Source organism: Myxocyprinus asiaticus, chromosome 11 (genome assembly GCF_019703515.2).
Source record: "Myxocyprinus asiaticus isolate MX2 ecotype Aquarium Trade chromosome 11, UBuf_Myxa_2, whole genome shotgun sequence".
NCBI classification, from domain to species: domain Eukaryota; kingdom Metazoa; phylum Chordata; class Actinopteri; order Cypriniformes; family Catostomidae; genus Myxocyprinus; species Myxocyprinus asiaticus.
Window position 1 is genome coordinate 50,727,049 of NC_059354.1, and position 20,452 is coordinate 50,747,500.

General features: G+C 40.7%; 1 protein-coding gene across 1 annotated transcript in view; it reads left to right on the forward strand.

Annotated features, from left to right (window-relative positions):
- LOC127448248 (anosmin-1-like) overlaps positions 1-20,452 on the forward strand; it is a 109,119-nt gene that overhangs the window by 12,087 nt on the left and 76,580 nt on the right. The window contains exon 2 of the mRNA XM_051710643.1: positions 10,191-10,238. Within this exon, the coding sequence (XP_051566603.1) occupies positions 10,191-10,238 (48 nt within the window). The remainder of the gene's footprint in view (positions 1-10,190; positions 10,239-20,452) is intronic.

Here is a 20,452-nt window from a genome sequence, read left to right on the forward strand (position 1 = left end):
AATGGGCATGCCAAATAAAATAAATAAATAAAAAAATGTGCATTTAAATCAATGTGAATATACAGTGAATCAGTGTTGATAGATTGCCCAGGTGCCATTTGCAAGAAACCCCTTAAGTTAAAATAATAACTAAGGGTTTTCGTAACTTAAGCTTGAGACATGTTGACTCATCTCAGTAAAGTACAGTTGATCTGGCAGTAGTGATGCTTTTACAAGCCAAACACATTGTAAATCTGTGAGCTTTAAAAACCGAAGGATTCAAGTTTCCAGGAATACCTCTCGCTCTTAACTTTAAATCCAGGGTTATTGTGGTGACCTATAATTATCACCCCGAGGTCAGTGACACAGCAAGCGACAGCAGCTGGATCAACATCCCCGTTCAGTGACGGAGGGATGCAGTCACAGCTCAAAATGAACCTCCAGCGAGCCGGAGCGCAAATAATAGGCTTCTGTAAGCCATCCTGACAGGGCGACGAGTGTAAATGACTTTGAGTCATGATGGTACAGAGAGAGAGATTTATTTAACCCTTGTGCGACCTTCGGATCATTTTTGTCTTTTTCATTTTTGTTTTTTCGATCATTTTGGCTGTCAATGCCAACGGCGTACATTTTGCCAAAGGTGTGTATTTTTGGGGGAATTTTGATATTTCAACCTCAGTTCCTATAATACATCTATAATACACTGTGTACACAAAATAGTTAAACTCAGGACCATCAAGACAAAAATGTCCCCATTGAAACCCATTAAAACTGCAATATTTGATCCCAGTGCCATTAAAGCATAAAATCATGAATTCTAGGATATTATGCTTCAAAATTTTAATTTTTAATATTTTCCACCAGATGGCACCATTTTTCCTTATGTTTAGCCTATGGAGCAAATACATGCTTTTCCCCTATTCTCTGTTTGCTGTATTATAGAGCACTGCAGGACAATTGAATAAATGATGCAGCTAAAATTGTGTGTGTGTGTTGGTATGGATGTCAGAGTGTGTTTTGTATGTGTGTTGAGAAATTTGTGTGTGTGTGTGTGTAAAAAAAACAACAGTGGCATTATGTAAACAAACTGGCATTTAAAGGGTTAAAATCCTGAAAATGAATGAATATTTGGTAGTTATGATCATGACTGATGTTGGTTAAAAAAATTAACTAATTGAAAGTGGAAAATAATATTAATATATAATATTATTATGGCAGTTTTTTGACGCCGACATTTTTGTCCTCCTAAGGACCTCTGAGTAACTTTTTTTATTGATGCACAAGGGTTAAACACCTGATAGATTGTCTCAAAACTACATGAGTTGAGTAACGACGAATAAGTGAGTATACAAGAAGATTAGTGATAGACAGAAAGTCCCATTAATTAGCTGACATTAGGCTATATTTTGAGATGATCCTGTGCGCTGGTAACTATGCAAGCTTGGTTGAGTAATACAAGCACAGTGTTAGGGAGAAATTAAATAAAAGTAGGGATGCTACTAACTTAACGCTATTTTTTTTAGTTGTGTGACAGTGGCTCAGTTATTTTCGCAATACTCTAAATTCTCATAAAACGCAGAGGGAGTAATCAAACGCACTCACCTGAACCACAGTGCTGGGAAGTCCAAATTTGTTTAGTGAATTGAATCTTTCGGACAGTTCGTGTAAATGAACTGGTTCAAATAAACGATTCACTTCTGTTGTGCACTGGAAACTCCAGTTCATAGTCAGTTATTTTTTTTTATGAAATATTTAGTGAATTGCGGCTGGTTATCACTACATTTCGACTTGGTTTCACAGGTGAAACTCGTTGAACGTTCTTTCAAAAGAAGAAAATATTTGTCAAAATATAACCGGAAGATATTATGTAATTCTGCAATCAGAACTTTGATTTTTGAATTTTATTTGTGTTCAATCACTATTTATTATTTAATAATTTTAATATTAATTAATTTATTAATTATTATTTTCCGTTATTTTAAATGGTGTTTTTAAATACTTTTTAAGATTATTCTATGCTATTATGTTAATATTTGCTTCTTTAAATAGCTTCAGTATTCTTAGATACTTTTTGTTACTACTTTTATAAAAAGAGTAGCTTGACTGTAGTTTAACCCAGTGTTTCCGACAGGATTTTGTGAGACTGTGGTGGGTGGACCTCGGACCCTCTAGGGGTGTCGGTGGGGGGGGGGGGGAGCATGCTCCTCCATAAGAAGATTTTGTACATTTTAAAGATAAATGCATCAGTCTGGTGCATTTTGAGAGCAAAATTAAGAGGCTAGCTCTATGAAGAACTTTGTGTTCTTGTAAACAATTTTGTGCTCTATTCGTAATTTAATCATAAACACATTGCTTGTATAGATCTGAATGGTGATGACACGGCAAAAAAGTCACACTCATAAAGCATAAACGAGACGGAGTTTAACTCAAATAGTCAAAACACAATCGACTAGAGCAAACATTTGAGCCAGCGCTCGACATTAAGCGTTGTCATGTGCTTGACCTCCAGACAAATAAATTGGTCATTCACCTGTCCCAGTAAAAAAGGACATTTAAGTTACATGCTCAAATAACATGTCAAAGTTTATATTGTATATTGTTCTAAAATTATGACCGATGCCCAAACTAATAGTGTACTTGTGCAATCAACTCAATTCTCTGTGACAGAAATGTAAACTGCACTGGATAGGGGAGGAGACTATTGTCATATGGTAATTAATTATTTTATGTTACGTATGTTAGTCAAATAAAGAAAAGCCTCCATCACCATCATTTACAGCAGGGATGCTCATAGTTCTATGGAATCTGCTTTTTCATCATGTTATTGCAGCAAGATCTACCACGTACAATAAAGACTTTCAGGAGTCGGTCGTGAAATTTGACGATTCTCAATACCAGCTTTAATACCACAACAAATAATAACACAAACTAATATGCTAATTATGGAAGACTTGGAGTGAGAGATACTTTGCCAAAGCAACGGCGCTAAACACAACGTTACAGATCATTTACGTTATTATGAGAAGTGTAAAAATATTTTCAGTTCATTATGAAACTGTGGCGGGAAACACTGTTTAACCACTTTAAGGTATGAGTAGCTTATATGCTTAGAAAGCTTATATGCATGCCCGATTCCCAATGCGCTCTAAGTCCTCGTGGTGGCGTAGTGACTCGCCTCAATCCGGGTGGTGGAGGACGAATCTCAGTTGCCTCCGCGTCTGAGACCATCAATCCACGCATCTTATCATGTGGCTTGTTGAGCACGTTACCGCGGAGACGTAGCGCGTGTGGAGGCTTCACGCTTTTCTCCGCGGCATCCACGCACAACTCACCACACGCCCCACCGAGAGCGAGAACCACATTATAGCGACCACGAGGAGGTTACCCCATGTGACTCTACCCTCCCTAGCAACCGGGCCAATTTGGTTGCTTAGGAGAGCTGGCTGGAGTCACTGAGCACACCATGGATTCAAACTCGTGGGTGATAGTCAGCGTCTTTACTCGCTGAGTTACCCAAGCCCCCATATTTGAACTATTTTAAACTTTCAGATAAGGGTTAGTCAAGCCAACATCAAAGTTTGTCTTAACAAACTTTACCCATCTAGTTATCAAAAGTAATTATTTTTGCCCTAAAATTTGCATGAAAGATTTCTTCTAATTTAATGTTCTAAGATTGCACCATGAGCACCAGAACATTCACACGCTCTGCATGTTCCTCTCTGGAGAAAATCTGATGCCTGTCTGTCGCACATCGAGTGTGTACTATCTAGTGTTCCGCTCTTTGAAGCCAGCTGACTATTATCCTTGACATCATGTGCACAACACCCTGCAGTACTGCATTGCAAATTAATGATCAGTTATTTCCAAAGATTTCCACAGGATTTCATTGTTCCAGAAGCTTTTGAACTTGACATTGAACTTAAGCAGACTTTCAGTTTGTAGATCCGTAAGTTTCTTGCTGAAAAAAAGGAACAAAGCTGCAATTCACTTCCCTTAATGTGAAACTTTTGTTAATGGAACATTTCGAGTTTGGTACCTTAAACGTCATTCTGTGCTAAAAACGCTTTGTCATTTCTTGAAATGCTGTTGGCACACAAGTGAACATCAATAACTCAGTCACTCTGTTCCAAAACCTCATCGTAGGCGTCTTCATAGGCGTCTTCCAGAAGATGGGCAGCATAATTATGTTGCCTTTTAAGACACCTTCTTTTGGCCAAATTTTAATGCAGCTTGTATCCTAATTAAGTACAGTAAAAAAAAGGTATACATTGTACACTCAGCGACCACTTTATTAGGTACACATGTACACCTACTTATTAATCAGCCAATCGCGTCGCATCAGTGCGGTGCATAAAATCATGCAGATATGGGCAGGAGCTTCACATCAACCATCAGAATGGGGAAAAAATGTGATCTAGACTGTGGCATGATTGTTGGTGCCAGATGGGCTGGTTTGAGTATTTCTGGGATTTTCACACACAACAGTCTCTAGAATTTACTCAGAATGGTGCCAAAAACAAAAAACATCCAGTGAGCGACAGTTCTGTGGATGGAAACGCCTTATTGATGAGAGAGATCAACAGAGAATGGCCAGACTGGTTTGAACTGACAGAAAGTTTACGGTAACTTGGATAACCGCTCTGTACAATTTAGGGTTGTTCCAATACCAAAATTTTAGCTTTGGTACTATACCAGCCCTGGTACCTCGGTATTGATATTAAATCGATACTATAATCAACAAATAAAAAGCCTCAGAACTGCATAAAGTCTCACAGATATAAATTATGCGATTTCCGTTAAAAATTTTCTGGATTCCATGTTAAATATTTTAATTAAATGTTACGATCAAATGGTGTTTAATCAAATTAATACATACAGCTTTAATCAAATAAAGATATAATAATTACTTTACTATACTTTACTATAATATACTTCAATTTAATATATATATGTTTTTTATCAAAAAATAGCAATTTTATTTTTGGTAAAATAAAATGCTGCAGAACAGCACAACATGCTGATAATACACTTGCGTTTGTGATATTGCTTACAGACGATGATGATAGTAATAATAATAATAATAATAATACAACCATTCAATATATGAGTATTATTGCTACTTTTTGAATATGACATTTGTATACAGTAGATATATTTTTCTGTCTTCAATTACACGCATCCATTTGAAGAGCTTTCATGTTAACGGGACTTTTATTTTGATAGACCTTTGAGTTCATCCTGTTTGTGACGGGTATGTTATATCAAGCTTCCAATGCTGAGATAATCCCGTCATGGCTCTCAAGCTGAAATCTCCGAGCTGCACCAGAGGAGTTCATTTAAGTGTTAACAGCCGTTTATACTCTAAACACACTGCATGAAAATGAAGCACCAGTAGTGTGTGTTGCGATTGTGTGAGTGTGTGAGCATGCGTGCGCATGTGTGTCGAACCTCGAGGCGGATGTGGTACAACAGCAGAAGACCACGTCGGGTTCCCCCCCAAAAAACATGCAAATGTATGCGATTTTCCGAAGTTTGAGTCCACTTGTGAAATGTTTCTATTTTGCATTTTTCTAATTTAACAATTTATTTTTCACTACAAATTATATTATCAGCATGACAGTTTGAGGGAAAATGTTGTGCAAAACCCGAAGATTGTGATATAATCATGATCTTGCATGTGAATTTTCACAGAGCATCTGAAGTGCTTTAATGAAAGAACACCTGTCCATTAATTGAAGCTCCTGACCTGTATCTGCATGATTTTATGCTCCGCAATGATGCCACACAATTGGCTGATTAATACGTTTTTCCCCTTTTTCACCCAATTTTTGGAATGCCCAATTCCCAGTGCTCTTTTTAAGTCCTCGTGGTTGCGTAGTGATTCCCCTCAATCCGGGTGGTGGAGGATGAATCCCAGTTGCCTCTGCGTCTGAGACCATCAATCCGCGTATCTTATCACGTGGCTTGTTGAGCATGTTACCGCGGAGATATAGCGCGTGTGGAGGCTTCACGCCATCCACCGCGGCATCCGCGCTCAACTCACCACACGCCCCACCGAGAACGAACCACATTATAGCGACCATGAGGAGGTTACCCCATGTGACTCTACTCTCCCTAGCAACTGGGCCAATTTGGTTGGTTAGGAGACCTGGCTGGAGTCACTCAGCACACCCTGGGATTTGAACTAGCGAACTCCAGGGGTGGTAGCCAGCGTCTTTTACCACTGAGCTACCCAGGTCCCACACTATTATAGTGAGTTCTTTACACCTCTGCTAATAATTATAATGTAACTCAGGGGGAGGTATATCTGGTTTAAGGTCTGAAAGCTTCACAAGAGCGCTAATCTGTGTTTCCTCAACTTTGGGCAATTTCATCTCCAGGGGTTGATGGCGATTCAGCGTACAGTTGGAAGCTTGAATGTGATGTTATCGGATTGCCGTGCCCTTAAAAAAACTAGGGACTCACCGATTTGGAAATGTTTTGCAAACTGATAATTCTGAGTATTTGGAGGCAAATAACTTGTATATTTGCTGATAAATCTACACTGATCAGCCACAACATTAAAACCACCTGCCTAATATTGTGTAGGTCCCCTCTCATGCTGCCAAAACAGCTCTGACCCATCAAGGCATGGACTCCACAAGATCTCTGAAGGTGTCCTGTGGTATCTGGCACCAAGACGTTAGCAGAAGATCCTTTAAGTCCTGTAAGTTGTGAGGTGGTGCCTCCATGGATCGGACTTGTTGGTCCAGCACATCCCATAGATGCTCAATCAGATTGAGATCTGGGGAATTTGGAGGCCAAGTCAACACCTTGAACTCTTTGTCATGTTCCTCAAATCATTCCTGAACAATTTTTGCTGTGTGGCAGGGCACATTATCCTGCTGAAAGAGGCCATCAGGGAATACCATTACCATGAAGGAGTGTACCTGGTCTGCAACTATGTTTAGGTAGGTGGTACATGTCAAAGTAACATTCACATGAATGCCAGGACCCAAGGTTTCCCAGCAGAACATTACCCAGAGCATCACACTGCCTACACCGGCCTGCCTTCTTCCTATAGTGCATCCTGCTGCCATCTCTTCCCCAGGTGAATGAGGCACATGCACCCAGCTGTCCACATGATCTAAAAGAAAACGTGATTCATCAGACCAGGCCACCTTCTTCCATTGCTCCATAGTCCAGTTCTGACGCTCACGTGCCCATTGTAGGTGCTTTTGGCGGTGGACAGGGGTCAGCATGGGCACTCTGACCGGTCTGCAGCTATGCAGCCCCATACACAGCAAGCTGCAATGCACTGTGTGTTCTGACACCTTTCTATCTTGACCAGCATTAAATTCTTCAGCAATTTGTGCTACAGTAGCTCTTCTGTGGGATCGGACCAGACGGGCTAGCCTTCGCTCCCCACGTGCATCAGTGAGCCTTGGGCACCCATGACCCTGTTGCCGGTTCACCGGTTGTCCTTCCTTGGACCACTTTTGGTAGGTACTAACCACTGCACACCGGGAACACTCCACAAGACCTGCTGTTTTGGAGATGCTCTGACCCAGTTGAGCCATCACAATTTGGCCCTTGTCAGAGTCGCTCAGATCCTTACGCTTGCACATTTTTCCTGCTTCCAACACATGAAATTCAAGAACTGACTGTTCACTTGCTGCCTAATATATCCCACCCCTTGACAGGTGCCACTGTAATGATATAATCAATGTTATTCACTTCACCTGTCAGTGGTTTTAATGTTGTGGCTGATCAGTGTATATCTGGATTTAAATCAACTTTTTCTGTGTCTGATTACAAAAACAAAAGGCTCACGTTATAGAGCCACAAAAGCACAAATACATTTTACATTTCTAGATGTGCTAGATGGCGCTGGGAAACATGATTAAGCTTGACATCATGATTGCCAAGGACACTGCTGATGTCAAGATTTACAGTAAAAAAGGACTGAAAGATTGATCTGTTTCTCACCCACACCTATCATATCACTTCTGAAGACATGGATTAAACCACTGGAGTCTTATGGATTACTTCCATACTGCCTTTATGTGCTTTTTGGAGCTTCAAAGATCTGGTCACCATTCACTTGCATTGTATGAACCTACAGAGCTGAAATATTCTTCTAAAAATCTTCATTTGTGTTTTTCAGAAGAAAGAAAGTCACACATAGCTGGGATGGCATTTTACTCCCCAATGAGTAGTTTAGTAATGCTTTAGGAAATTCATATGGATACAATGTGGATCAAGTTTAAATGTCCTTTGTCACTTTACCCATATCCACCCTATATTATACAATTTGCAACATTTACAACTCACATTCAACATGAAAATACCACTAGATCAGACCTGGGCAATTTACGGCCCGTGGGCCGGATCCGGCCCTCCACATGGTTTAACCTGGCCCGCGGCTCATTTATCCTAAAAGTGTTTTTTTTTTAGTTGGCTATTTCAGTTATATTGCATTAAGATCTAACGCGCCTCCACAAGTGTTTAACATGCTCAGGGTTGCCAGATAAGAGACGCAACACCCCCAATTAGAGATTTATACTTGCGCAAATTGGAAACTTTCTGCCTAATGTTATACTTATTTTGTGCAGTCTGGCAACCATGCAAGCGAGTACGCTCTTTCTAGCTCTCGCTTTCCCCTTTGAACAAACTTTGCAATCTTTAGTGTGATATTCTGCTCAAGGAAAAGTGTTATACGGCCACTCTGTGTCCATTCTTGAGGCAGCTTGTGATGTGTGGTGCTACTAAGTTTGCAGGTAAACCTTCTCAGTGATGAAATTAAATATAAAAATAGATATCGGCATCATTGACATGCGAGCAAAAGCAAGCGAGAGATGAATATGTATTTTTTTTATTTGTGTAATTTAGAAATGTTGAAGTCCCCTTGCACCTGAATGTGAATCTAACTCTTGCAGTAATCAATTATCGTAGTCATGCAACCTGTTTTATTCAGTTGTGTGCTGAATGGAAAGTTAAACCTTTGACGAGGCCCGCATCATGACACTTTTTTGCGCGTAAACGGGGTAATTTTTTGAGAAAAAAATAACTGGCTGCTTTGCAACAAAAATTAAAAGTACATCTCACGTGTTTTAAATGCCAATGCGATTACGTCACACGCGTATACCGCTGCCGACCAGAAGCATGATTTAGAGTTAAAAAAGTACTTTTTCGCACCAAAAGTGATCGTGTCGCTTTATAAGACATTAATTTAACCGCTGTCGTATGGATGACGTTCATGCTCACTATCTGTTCTTTTTGGAGCTTCAAAAGCGGTATCATCATACGAGAAAAATATATAATGTAAAATATAAAAGTACAGCCACAAAATTAATTTTCTTTTGTCTCTACATCATTATAGCTCTCCTAAAGTTTACTTCAGATATGTCCTGCTTGTGCAGGTTGGAAGCGTGTTGTCATAGCAACCCTGACACGCTCCGTTTCCGTTTGTCCTAAAAAGGCCGTCTCGTTTAAACGGACCTAATTCAAAGTTGAGGACACTCGGTATACCGCTTCCTACAAAGCAACACTACCTTCGAAATGAGACACAGCTACTATACAAGGTCTCCTTGTGCATGTGCAACTGAAGTGTAGGTATATATGCATTTCAGTGGAGAATACCCACAATTGGTTAAAATCTTCATTTGATTGAAATTTACACTTGGTCTTTTCATGATAAGATAGCAATCCGATCAGTAAAAATGCATGTTTTAATACACCATTTATTGAAATTGACAGTTTGAACCGAATTCATCACAAATATGTTTTCAATATATTGTTTACTTAATAAATCGACCAGTTATAATAACATACTACTCTTTTCTGTTCACTTAAGGTGGGCGTACATGGTGCGATTTTCGGCTGTCGTGCGAGCTCCCGACCAATTGTTTTCCAGTCGGGAGAGGGCGCGTGGAAATCGGGTAATTAGGAGCGGAGCCGAGCGGCTTACGTGCAGCTCACAACCTCCCGATAATTTTAAAATTTGTTTAAAAAAATTACATTTGGTGATCTACCAGAAGTTGACCAATCAAGAGGTGTTACAGCTCACACGATCAATTTAACAATCAAGACCTCCCGAGTGTCAGAACTCGCACCGTGTACGCCCGGCCTTACTTGTTTAAGTGAACATGTTTAATATCTGATGTAATGTGCATTATTGTTACAGTCATGTAATTTTTCACTGTTTTATTATTTATTTTCTCTCTTGACAGAGCAATGGATCATTGGTGTGGTGTCAGAATCATAAGCAGTGCTCAAAGGTAACAATGTTTTGATCAAATTAAAATCTAGCATGCATACTTTGACTGTTGTTTGTGGTAACAGTAATGTGTAGGATCTGTATATCAAAGACTGATGGTATAGAAGCGTTCTTGAGGCTTTCTGTTCAGTCGTTGCTTTTTTACAGGAAGGCAGAATGATATGGCGAAATGATGCCTGACGCTTTGTTTATATAACTCTGGTATTACAGAGGCAGCAGTAGACTTTTTTATTTTAATGGTGTGATGTGATGAATGCTGACAGGAGGATTAAAAAACGAAATAGAGAGGGAGAGAGACAGCTAGGACAGCTAGGTTTTTCCCCCTTTGCATAAGGAAGTTGCTTCCCAAAACAATATTAGGAATTCTCAAATGGTTCTGGAGTGATTTACAAAAATGTATGATCAATTTTTTTTTTTTATTGAATCTTAGTCTGGTTATTAAAAAGCATATGCAGAACAAAACATGATAGATACACGTAAGTGCCATGCAGTGTGCTGCAGAGCTCCTTTGGCGCACTTTGCTTGCCTCGATTCTCTGATTGGTGGATCTTTCTCTCTAGGATCATGGGTAGTGTAGGTCTTCATCAGGAATTCTGCTATCAAACACAATTTCGTTGTTTGTGAGGTTGAAATATCACGGACTGATGGCTTCACCAGAAGCATATTTCATCGATTATGAGCTCACGGTAGGTCTGTCTTTAAAGGTTTATTAGTTATCGTTAAAAAATAATTTGGGGAAAATTTCTGGAATTTTTAATTCCAAATCCAAACTGTTGCACTCTGTAGGTATTTGTGAGTTGCTGTGTATGTAGAGGCCAAATCACTCACTTATGAGATTGCATATGGGTTTGGATGCTCCCTTTAAGGTCGCTGCGCATGAAGGCAGGTAATGCAATGCAGCTTAATAGGTTTTGAAACAGAGCCCACTGAAAGACAATTTAAAATACGTTGTAATTCCTTTTTTTATTAGTTGCCAAAACATCGAATTGCTCCGTTAATTTCAATATTTGCAGCTTTCTATCATGGTGAATAAATGAGCTGCCGATCACGCTGGTGCAGTATAATACGAGTGAACATCAGCCAAGACGAACAGACATGAACAGGGCAAAACAAAAATTAATTTTACTTTAATGAGGATGTCAGAGGGCTCCAAGGAGAAGATAAAGTGTTCTTTAAAAGCAAAGCCGCTTTGTTTTGGTGTTTGAATGCAACAAAAGACCTGCTCTCTTTTCCTTTCTGTGGAGTTGGCCAGTACTGGTTCACTGGTTGCTGGCTGCAGAACTGTCCCCAGTCATTTATCAAGAGCTGTTGTATGTAAGAAGGATTTGGCTCTCTGCGTGTCTGAGCATTGGGCGTTCCCATTAAAACTGGCCCTCTGCATCTCTCAGAGTCAAAAACACTTGACGCCCCTGAGGAGATCTTGCCATGCTTGGAGTCAGTGTGTTTCTGTTGCTACTTATCTTAACATGCCAGTGAATAGTGTCACGCATACTCCTAAGTCTTCCTTTTTTAAGGGTGTGTTCACACTTGGCAGGTTTGGTTCGATTAAAACGAACTCTGGTGCGATTGCTCTGTTAGTGCGGTTCATTTGAACAATTGTGAATGCTGTCACCCGAACCTTGGTGCGCACCAAAGCGGACCGAGACCGCCTGAATAGTGGGTCTCGGTCTGCTTCCAAACGAACTCTGGTGCGGTTCGACTGATATATGAATGCAACATGGACCAAAGACGTCTAATCGGACCAAAAACAGGAAGTAATTTGCCTATTACAGACCTCAAGCATACCTGGTTCTTCTCATCATTGGAGCTATGTTGCCCATTACAGTTCGGTACAGGCATCGGAACCGCCGTCAGCCGTCCTTGCAGCATATCTTCATTTGTGTGTGCAACAGAGGAATTCCTGGCGCTGTTTTGACTCCTTTACACATTTTATTAGCTCTTTGTTTGTTCTCAGCTGGTAAAAATACCACCATATATACATATATAAATATAACGAGCGCATTTCACCCAGCAGCCAGCATTGTTTTGGATGACTGGCAAGTTCCGTCAAAAAATATACGTCATAAAAGCTGTCCAATCAGGTTGTGACTTTTTCCTGATGCCTTTAGTTTTGTATCGTTAGGTTCGGTGTTAAAAATGTCAGTGTGAACGCTAAGCGAACCAGGACTAAATGTATCATTTTCTTTTTTGGTCTGGACCAAGAGAACCGAACTACAAGTGTGAACACACCCTTAACGGTTATTATTAGGGATGTGTTTTTTTTAATGAATTGTTAGTCTATCTACATATTAGACGGGCATCTTTGCCCATTGCATCGCCTTCCATTGATTTATTTTTCAACGTCTTATCATCAGCATCACCTTTTTGAAACAACAATTGGGTCATTCCTTGTCAAGCCAACCAAAGGTCCCCGGCTCAAATTTAGTTTTTTATCATTCTTTTAGCAGTTCCCAGCAGAGGAGACAGAAGGCCTGGAACCCACCAGTAGAGGTTGGTTACAGGGGCTTTCCAGGAAAATCACTCTGGAATGCTTTAGGGTCACTTGGCATCAAGGTAGCTTTGGCTGAAGAGAGGAGAACATGAGCAGAGTCAAGCTGACAGCCATGGGTAGGGCAGGGCATATCAGTGTATCGACTGGCGTTGTAGGGGGGCAGTTCCTGGATGCTGGTCTTTGCTGTCGAGCCCTTCCGAGGTGTCATGGGCTTAAATTGATGAAACACCAATGAAGGAGGGAGCCCATTTGTGAACCCAGAGAAGCCACAAAGGTCGAACCAGATATTCTTTGTTCCTGTGATTGGAAAGAGCGACACATTTTTGTCGTTTTTCTGAAGTTGGAGTGCCTATAACTCCAGAAGCATTAAAGATATCTGTGACGAGGAGGAGGGTTAGCAATAGGGCTAATCAGCCGAGGAGAGGGATAAATGCGGCAGAACGCGGCAGTTCGGGAGAGACATGTTGTGTGTCTTTTTGTTGAATTAAAATATTACTTTGACTGTTTGGCCGGTTCCCGCCTCCTCCTCCTTCCCAAACTATTTTTTGTTGTGCTCGGGCAGTCGGTAGGGACGGCTACATACCACTACCCCCAGCTCGGTCTCGATGTGGTGCTGGATGAGGTTTGTACGACCCGGCAGAGGGGAAAACACGTCTGCAAATTCCTGTTGCAACTGTGCAACCTCTGCGATTTGATACGGTGAGAGGTGGTCTCCACAAGTGACTGGGGAGATATGATTCGGTTTTGTATTCACCTCCAGCCCGAGCTCCGCCCTCTCTGGAACTACCGTAGCCAATGTCACAGGGACCACCTCCCTCCATAAGTTCAGGAGGTTGAGGTCATATATTTGACGTGCGCCCCTCTATCGGTTTCCTTCACTTCATAATCGAGATCCCCCATTCGTCGTGTAACCTCAAATGGTCCTTGCCCACTTGCCGAGTAATTTGGAGCTCGATGTGGGAAGTAATACGAGCACTTTGTCTCCCGGTGCAAATTCCCCTGTTATATATTCGGCTTTGACGTTCCTGAGCCTGGAGCAAATTCTCCTGTGTTAGTTGCCCCAAAGTGTGTAGTTTTGCTCTAAGATCAAGAACGTAACTGGTTGAAGGTCCCTCCTCCCAAGCTTCACGTATGACATCAAGCACGGCGTGCGGGTGCTGCCCGTACGGCAGCTCGAATGGGGAAAACCCTGTGGAGGCTTGCGGGACCTCTCGTACTGCCGCGTTCCGCCGCATTTATCCCTCTCCTCGGCTGATTAGCCCTATTGGGGGCCGGGCGTGCGTAGTCACAGCCCGGCCTCGCCCTCCTCCTCGTCAAAATATCTTAATTTCCTTTTAAATGCTGGTTCAAAACAAACTTTCCATTTTGTATGGTTTTTATGAAGGCCCTATATGGTTGAATCCCAGAGATATGGGATTTGACCCATTTTCAATGGTTGAAAACTAAATGTGGGTCACATGGTATCAAGCAAGTATTTCTTGTCCAACAAAACAAAGGTCTGAAGTACAAATAATGTTGAAACTAGAAATGTACCTTTGATTCCCTTTGATTGACATTACTGTTTTTAGTGTCCAAAAACTCTTGTTTTCCAGTAAAAGTATGTAATTATTCTTAAAACAAGATAGATCTACTTGAGAAGCAAAATTACGTAAGATATTAAGTCTTGTTTTCAGAGAAATCTTACAAAAGTAAGTAACATTTGTGCTTTTCCCTTGTAATAAGCATAAACCCCCATTTTTTTTTTTTTTTTGGCTAGATTTCCCTGAAAACAAGACTTCATCTCTTATGCCATTCTGCTTCTCAAGTAACTTTTTCTCGTTTTAAGGATGTTTAGATATTTTTGCCAATTTCTATTTATTTTTTGCAGTGTGCAGTTCACAAAGTATGTTCGAGGGATGTTAGAGGGATTTATTTCTGTATACTCGCGCACAAACCGCTGATTTGCCCTTAATGAAGTGATCTGTTTGCAAAGGCTTTAAAACACAAAGCAAGAGCCACACTGGGCCTGTTTTTAAAGAGTATCCCTGCAGTATTCTCTGTTACAGCTTGTGTGTTTTTGCATTAGTGAAAAGCTCTTTGCTGGCCATTGAGCCTTTCACTTCAGATTCATCCGAGTCACCGCTGAAGTCAAACAAAAGCACAGTAAGCAATGGCACGACATTTCCTCCCTACCTCCACAAACACACTGACACACCGCTGATGCCATTCCTGTCCACTCAAACAGCCCATAATGGTGTTAGTCTCGCAACAAAATTCAAGCAAAGGTAGGTTAATTATTCAAACAAAGATCGGGTGACCTCTCGTATCCGTCAGCACTTTGCTCTTCATTTGAGATGGACGGGGAATGCAATCTTGGCCATCTCCTGCAAAATGTCCATCTCTGCTTCAACGCTGGTCCTTCCCATTCTTATTGTAATTAACCCCGTTGCCCTGTTGCCGGAGCAAAAAGAGAGGGCATTCGGGAGTATTAGAGCTTCATTAGCATGCCATAGCACCATCATCACCCTCCATTCACACCCGGCCTCACTAGGATGCCACAATGGCCAGCCTTTGTCAGGGTTTTTTTTGTGTTTTCTTTCTTTATCTTTTGTGCGACCACTTCTTCTAGACTTAGAGAAACATCAGCCTTCACACGACAAGAAAGTTTGACAACTTCTGGGTGCTTGTTCAAGCCAAAAGTGGGCGTAGAGGGAGAAAAACAAGAGTTGAAAAGCAGACAGTTTGAGTTGCTTGGAAGGGTCGAACTTCCAAGAACCCCCAACGGTTGAATTGATTTGCTTTGCAAATTAGCGTCAATGCCAGACAGTCTCGTTCTCAGAAATGGACTTGCATGGCGGTTTATTGTTTGGCTGGTCAGGTCTGCAGAAGATTTGACCCAAACTTATTTCTGAAATTAATGTTTACAACTTTTGAAGCACTGATTTAGTTGCTAATGGGCAACTAATATCCCAAAGAACCCAAAACCTTTGAGGTATTCATACACCTGTTTACTTTTTTATGTATTGCTTTACAAAGTTTCCCATTGATGGGCACTGGAAGTGTTATTTTAATGATTGAAGAAAGTTTTACTGTAAATTGAATTGATTATTTAGGGGTTCCTGTTGTGTTGGCTGTTTTGGCCAAGCCAAAAGAGGTTTTGAGTAAAGAATATCTGGTCCACAGAATTGAACATGTGCCTATGTTAGCTTTTTAAGGTTTGACATGAGTTTTTTTTGGCTAGCAGCAGTCATGGAAAAACATTGAGGTGGTTTTCAGACCGCCCTCCCCCCCCCCCACCTTTCACATGATAGAAATTAGTCTGACTTTTGTGGCATTTCAATGAAGTGCTTTTCCAGGTCAGTAGTTTGATTTCAGTCGTCATGTATTCTGCATTTTCAATTGTAGAGTTGGGAATTGAGAGTTGGTTCTTATTCAGAACTGAAAAGTACTGGAATGAAATGATTTTCATGATATTAGGTTCTGTTAACAATACTTTAATGTTTGTACACTGCAAAAAAAAAAAAAAAAAAAAAAGAGTATTTTTGTCTTATTTTTTGGCAAACATTTCAAAGCATTCTTACAACAAGAAAAAATTACTTGTGAAGCAGAATGGCATAAGATATTAAGTACAAATCTAACAATATTTGGTGGAGTTTATGCTTTAAACTAGAAGAAACTATTTGTCAATGGGGTAAATAAAACAAACTTTTTTTCCCTTTGAATCAAGATTTTTTCCTTATCCCATTGGTGAATAGTTTTTTCCTTATTATAAGCACAAACGTTACTGCATTTTGTTAGATTTCTCTGAAAGCAAGACAAAATATCTTACAGCATTTTGCTTCTCAAGTAAATGTAGCAAGAATATTTAGACATTTTTACTGGAAAACAAGACAAAAATACTTTTTTTTGCTGCCGAGTGAATGGAGCACAGTACTAAAATATAGTGTTTCCTGCAATGCTACTGAAAGTACATCACCAGCATGTCACTACATTTTTTTTATTTATTTATTTTTTATTCCCAATCTGGAATGCCCAATTCCCAATGCGCTTTACGTCCTCGTGGTGGCGTAGTGACTCACCTCAATCCGGGTGGCGTAGGATGAATCTCAGTTGCCTCCATGTCTGAGACCGTCAGTCCGCGCATCTTATCACGTGGCTTGTTGAGCGTGTTACCGCAGAGACGTAGCGCATGTGGAGGCTTCACGCTATTCTCCGCGGCATCCACGCACAACTCACCACACGCCCCACCGAGAGCGAGAACCACATTATAGCGACCACGAGGAGGTTACCCCATGTGACTCTACCCTCCCTTGCAACCGGGCCAATTTGATTGCTTAGGAGACCTGACTACGTCACTACATTTTTAATTAACATCTCATTACTGGCTATTACCTCACGAGGAATACAGGCGATAAACTTAATTTTATTTAAAAGAGATGTTTGTGTACAATTTCTATCGGTCATGGCAACAGTAACTTATTGAATAATGATAAAATAATGTTGAAGAGCGTTATAACCCACATATATCCAGCTATCCGGTGAATTGTGTCGGATTGCGGTGGTCTGCTGCATCTTCCCTGCTAGATTAAAATTGCACCGTGCAAATTGCGTTCAGCACAAATATTGTGGGTGCATTTATGCCGTTGCCTGGTCTCTAAACCACTAAACCAGCATGCAAATATATGGCACTTTTACCATCTGCAATTTATTCTTAGTGAATTTCCCCATCAGAGTTAATTTAATAAATGGTACTTTAATTAAAATTACATTTAAATATGTTGTTAAAATACTATCATTTTAGTGTGTTGTTTAGTATTTAATTAGGACCAATTATCATAGCTTGTACCAAAACAATTTTTTTAAATATACCCATTTATACACACCAATTTTAAATATCATCTGCTGTCCCTCACGTCCACGTATATGTGCTTGTACACTGGATGAAACCCGGAGTTTGACGTAAGAGGGAAACCCCACTATTGCAGCGCAATTCTGCTGCAGGTCGCAATGGAAAGTGAAGGAAACAAGCACAGCAACAACTCTAGAATATATGGAAAAAAGCGAAGCAACAGAGAATATAATAGCGAAGTCTTCCTTGGGTCCCATATTTGTTATTTACACAAGCGTCGCAGGGAAATTACGTTGCTGTGGAGCATGCATACTGGAGTAAAGCAAAAGCCGAGAACACAGTGCATGTAAGCACATATGCCGATTTCGAGTTTTAAGCAGCTTTCCCGCTGTAAACGACTTTCTTGTGTCCATGTAAATGAGGTCATTGAGCATTGGCTTGTGACAGGATGCCCTCCTAGCAGAAGTGCGAAAAGGTGTTGCTTTTGGTGTTAGGCAACTCTGTGTTTTGTCTATCAGGGAGGACTTCAAAGCTCCTTTTGGTGGATGTGTAAAGCAGATGAGCAACACCTCACTTAATGTGACTGTGAAGGACATCAATCTTCAGAAGAAAGCTCTTTTTCTAAAATGGAATGTTTGTGAAGAGTTTAGAAAACTCTTTATATTACATTATATTCAGTATTTACTAAATGGCCTGGTACGTGGAATTCTTTTGTCACAATTACAGTAGAAACCTAACACTACTTCGTTTTCCCCGTGCTGTTCAGTCTCGTGCACGGTGGAGCTTTTTAAAGGATACCCTTGACCGTGAGCCCATGTGGACATGTTCGACGCAAGCACACTACAACTACTTCGTGATAATTTTGCAGTCAACGGCAGGCCCGTGTGCCAATGACGCACAAAGATGCATGTCTAGAAAAACTGGGCTCCATGAGGACAATCCACGTACACTCTTAAAAAGAAAGGCTCTTTATCGGTATGTATGGTTCCACGAAGAACCTTGAACATCCATGGAACCTACTCGTTGCACAACAGGTTCTTTATAGTGGAAAAAGGTTTTTCAAAATTGTTTAATTTAGGAACTTTGCACTTAAAGGTTCTTTGGGGAACCAAAAATTGCTCGTCTTCATGACAACCTAATGGCGTAAACCCTGTAGTCCCGCAAAAACGACAATTTAAACAACTTTACAGCTCAAATAATATGTGAGTTTTATCATAAGACTTAATGCAAGTCCTTTTGTAAAATTATAAGCGTCACATTTCTGCCTTTTAAACCCTCCAAAAATTGACCCCATTGACTTCCATTGTAAGTGTCTCACTGGAACCTCCATTTATTTAAATTTCTTCCTTTTCTTCCCAATGTGGAATGCCCAATTCCCAATGCGCTCTAAGTCCTCGTGGTGGCATAGTGACTCGCCTCAATCCGGGTGGCGGAGGACGAATCTCAGTTGCCTCCGCGTCTGAGACCGTCAATCCGCGCATCTTATCACGTGGCTTTCTGAGCGCGTTACCGCGGAGACGTAACGCACGTGGAGGCTTCACGCTATTCTCCGCGGCATCCACGCACAACCCACCACGCGCCCCACCGAGAGCGAGAACCACATTATAGCGACCACGAGGAGGTTACCCCATGTGACTCTACCCTCCCTAGCAACCGGGCCAATTTGGTTGCTAAGGAGACCTGACTGGAGTCACTCAGCACGCCCTGGATTCGAACTCGTGACTCCAGGGGTGGTAGTCAGCGTCAGTACTCGTTGAGCTACCCAGGTCCCCCATTTGTACTTTTTTAAAGAAAAGGAGGGACGAGTCAAAATAATTTTTTATGATAATCAACATTATGCCACAAATGCTGTTGATTGAGCTGAACTTGAACCTGAAATATTCCTTATAAAGATAGGACTGGGCACTACAAGTAAAAAAAAACGAAATGTTAATTCTCTTTATATATTCATTTATTTGCTTTGAAAAGGCTAAAAGGTGACATTTTTCAATCAGAGAAACAATTGTTTCAACCAAACATTTATTGTAGACAAGTAGATAATTTTTTGCAAGCATTAAAATACAGAAATGTAGTTTAGAATAATCAAGGCATGTTTTTCACAATGTTTTCCCCTAAATTAAAACAAGAAAAAATGATATGTATTCATTCATTGATATGCACAGATTAAACAGTTTGAACTGATTCACAGAAATGAATTGAACTACTAACTCCACACTCAAAAAATTATTTTAAGGTTTACGCATTTCAATATATCAGAAACGCTCTTAAAGCGTAAGGCTCTCGTACTCGTGAATCAAGAAAATGTCTAAAGCTAGTTTAATGACATGCTATTTAGTAAAGTTGATCGGCAAATAAAAAGCACATTAAAATCATTGTAATATTCACAATCTTGCTCCATGTTATATCACCGGCAAAATCATCGCAAATATAGGCTATCATGAATATTTGACACATCGGCCGACTAAGACGCTTAGTTCACTGTTTCTCTCTATATTTCCTTGCACTCTGCAGTACTTCAACCACACAAATATTCTTTTAGACTCCAACAGTTTATGTAAACAGGTAAATTAGTGAATTTATTTGCTTCCTGATCTCTTGTTCCTGCTGTGGCGTCAGTTGCGGGCGTGCAGTGCTGCAGTATGTGTGTGGCACTGGGCCGCACTGGAGGGCTGGTCAGACCCACAGCAGGACGTGCCCTGATCAGACATGCCTGTTAACTTTGATGGGCTAGAGGGGGGGGGACACCCGGGCTTCTGTCTGCTATCTGCTCAACTCATTACTCATCATGGTGGGTGGCAAAAAAGCAGCGTAGAACTCCACAGCCAAAAGAGCGGCCTACGAGTTGAGAATGTGTCCAGACACACACACATACAGGCATTCACACGGTTATATGAAT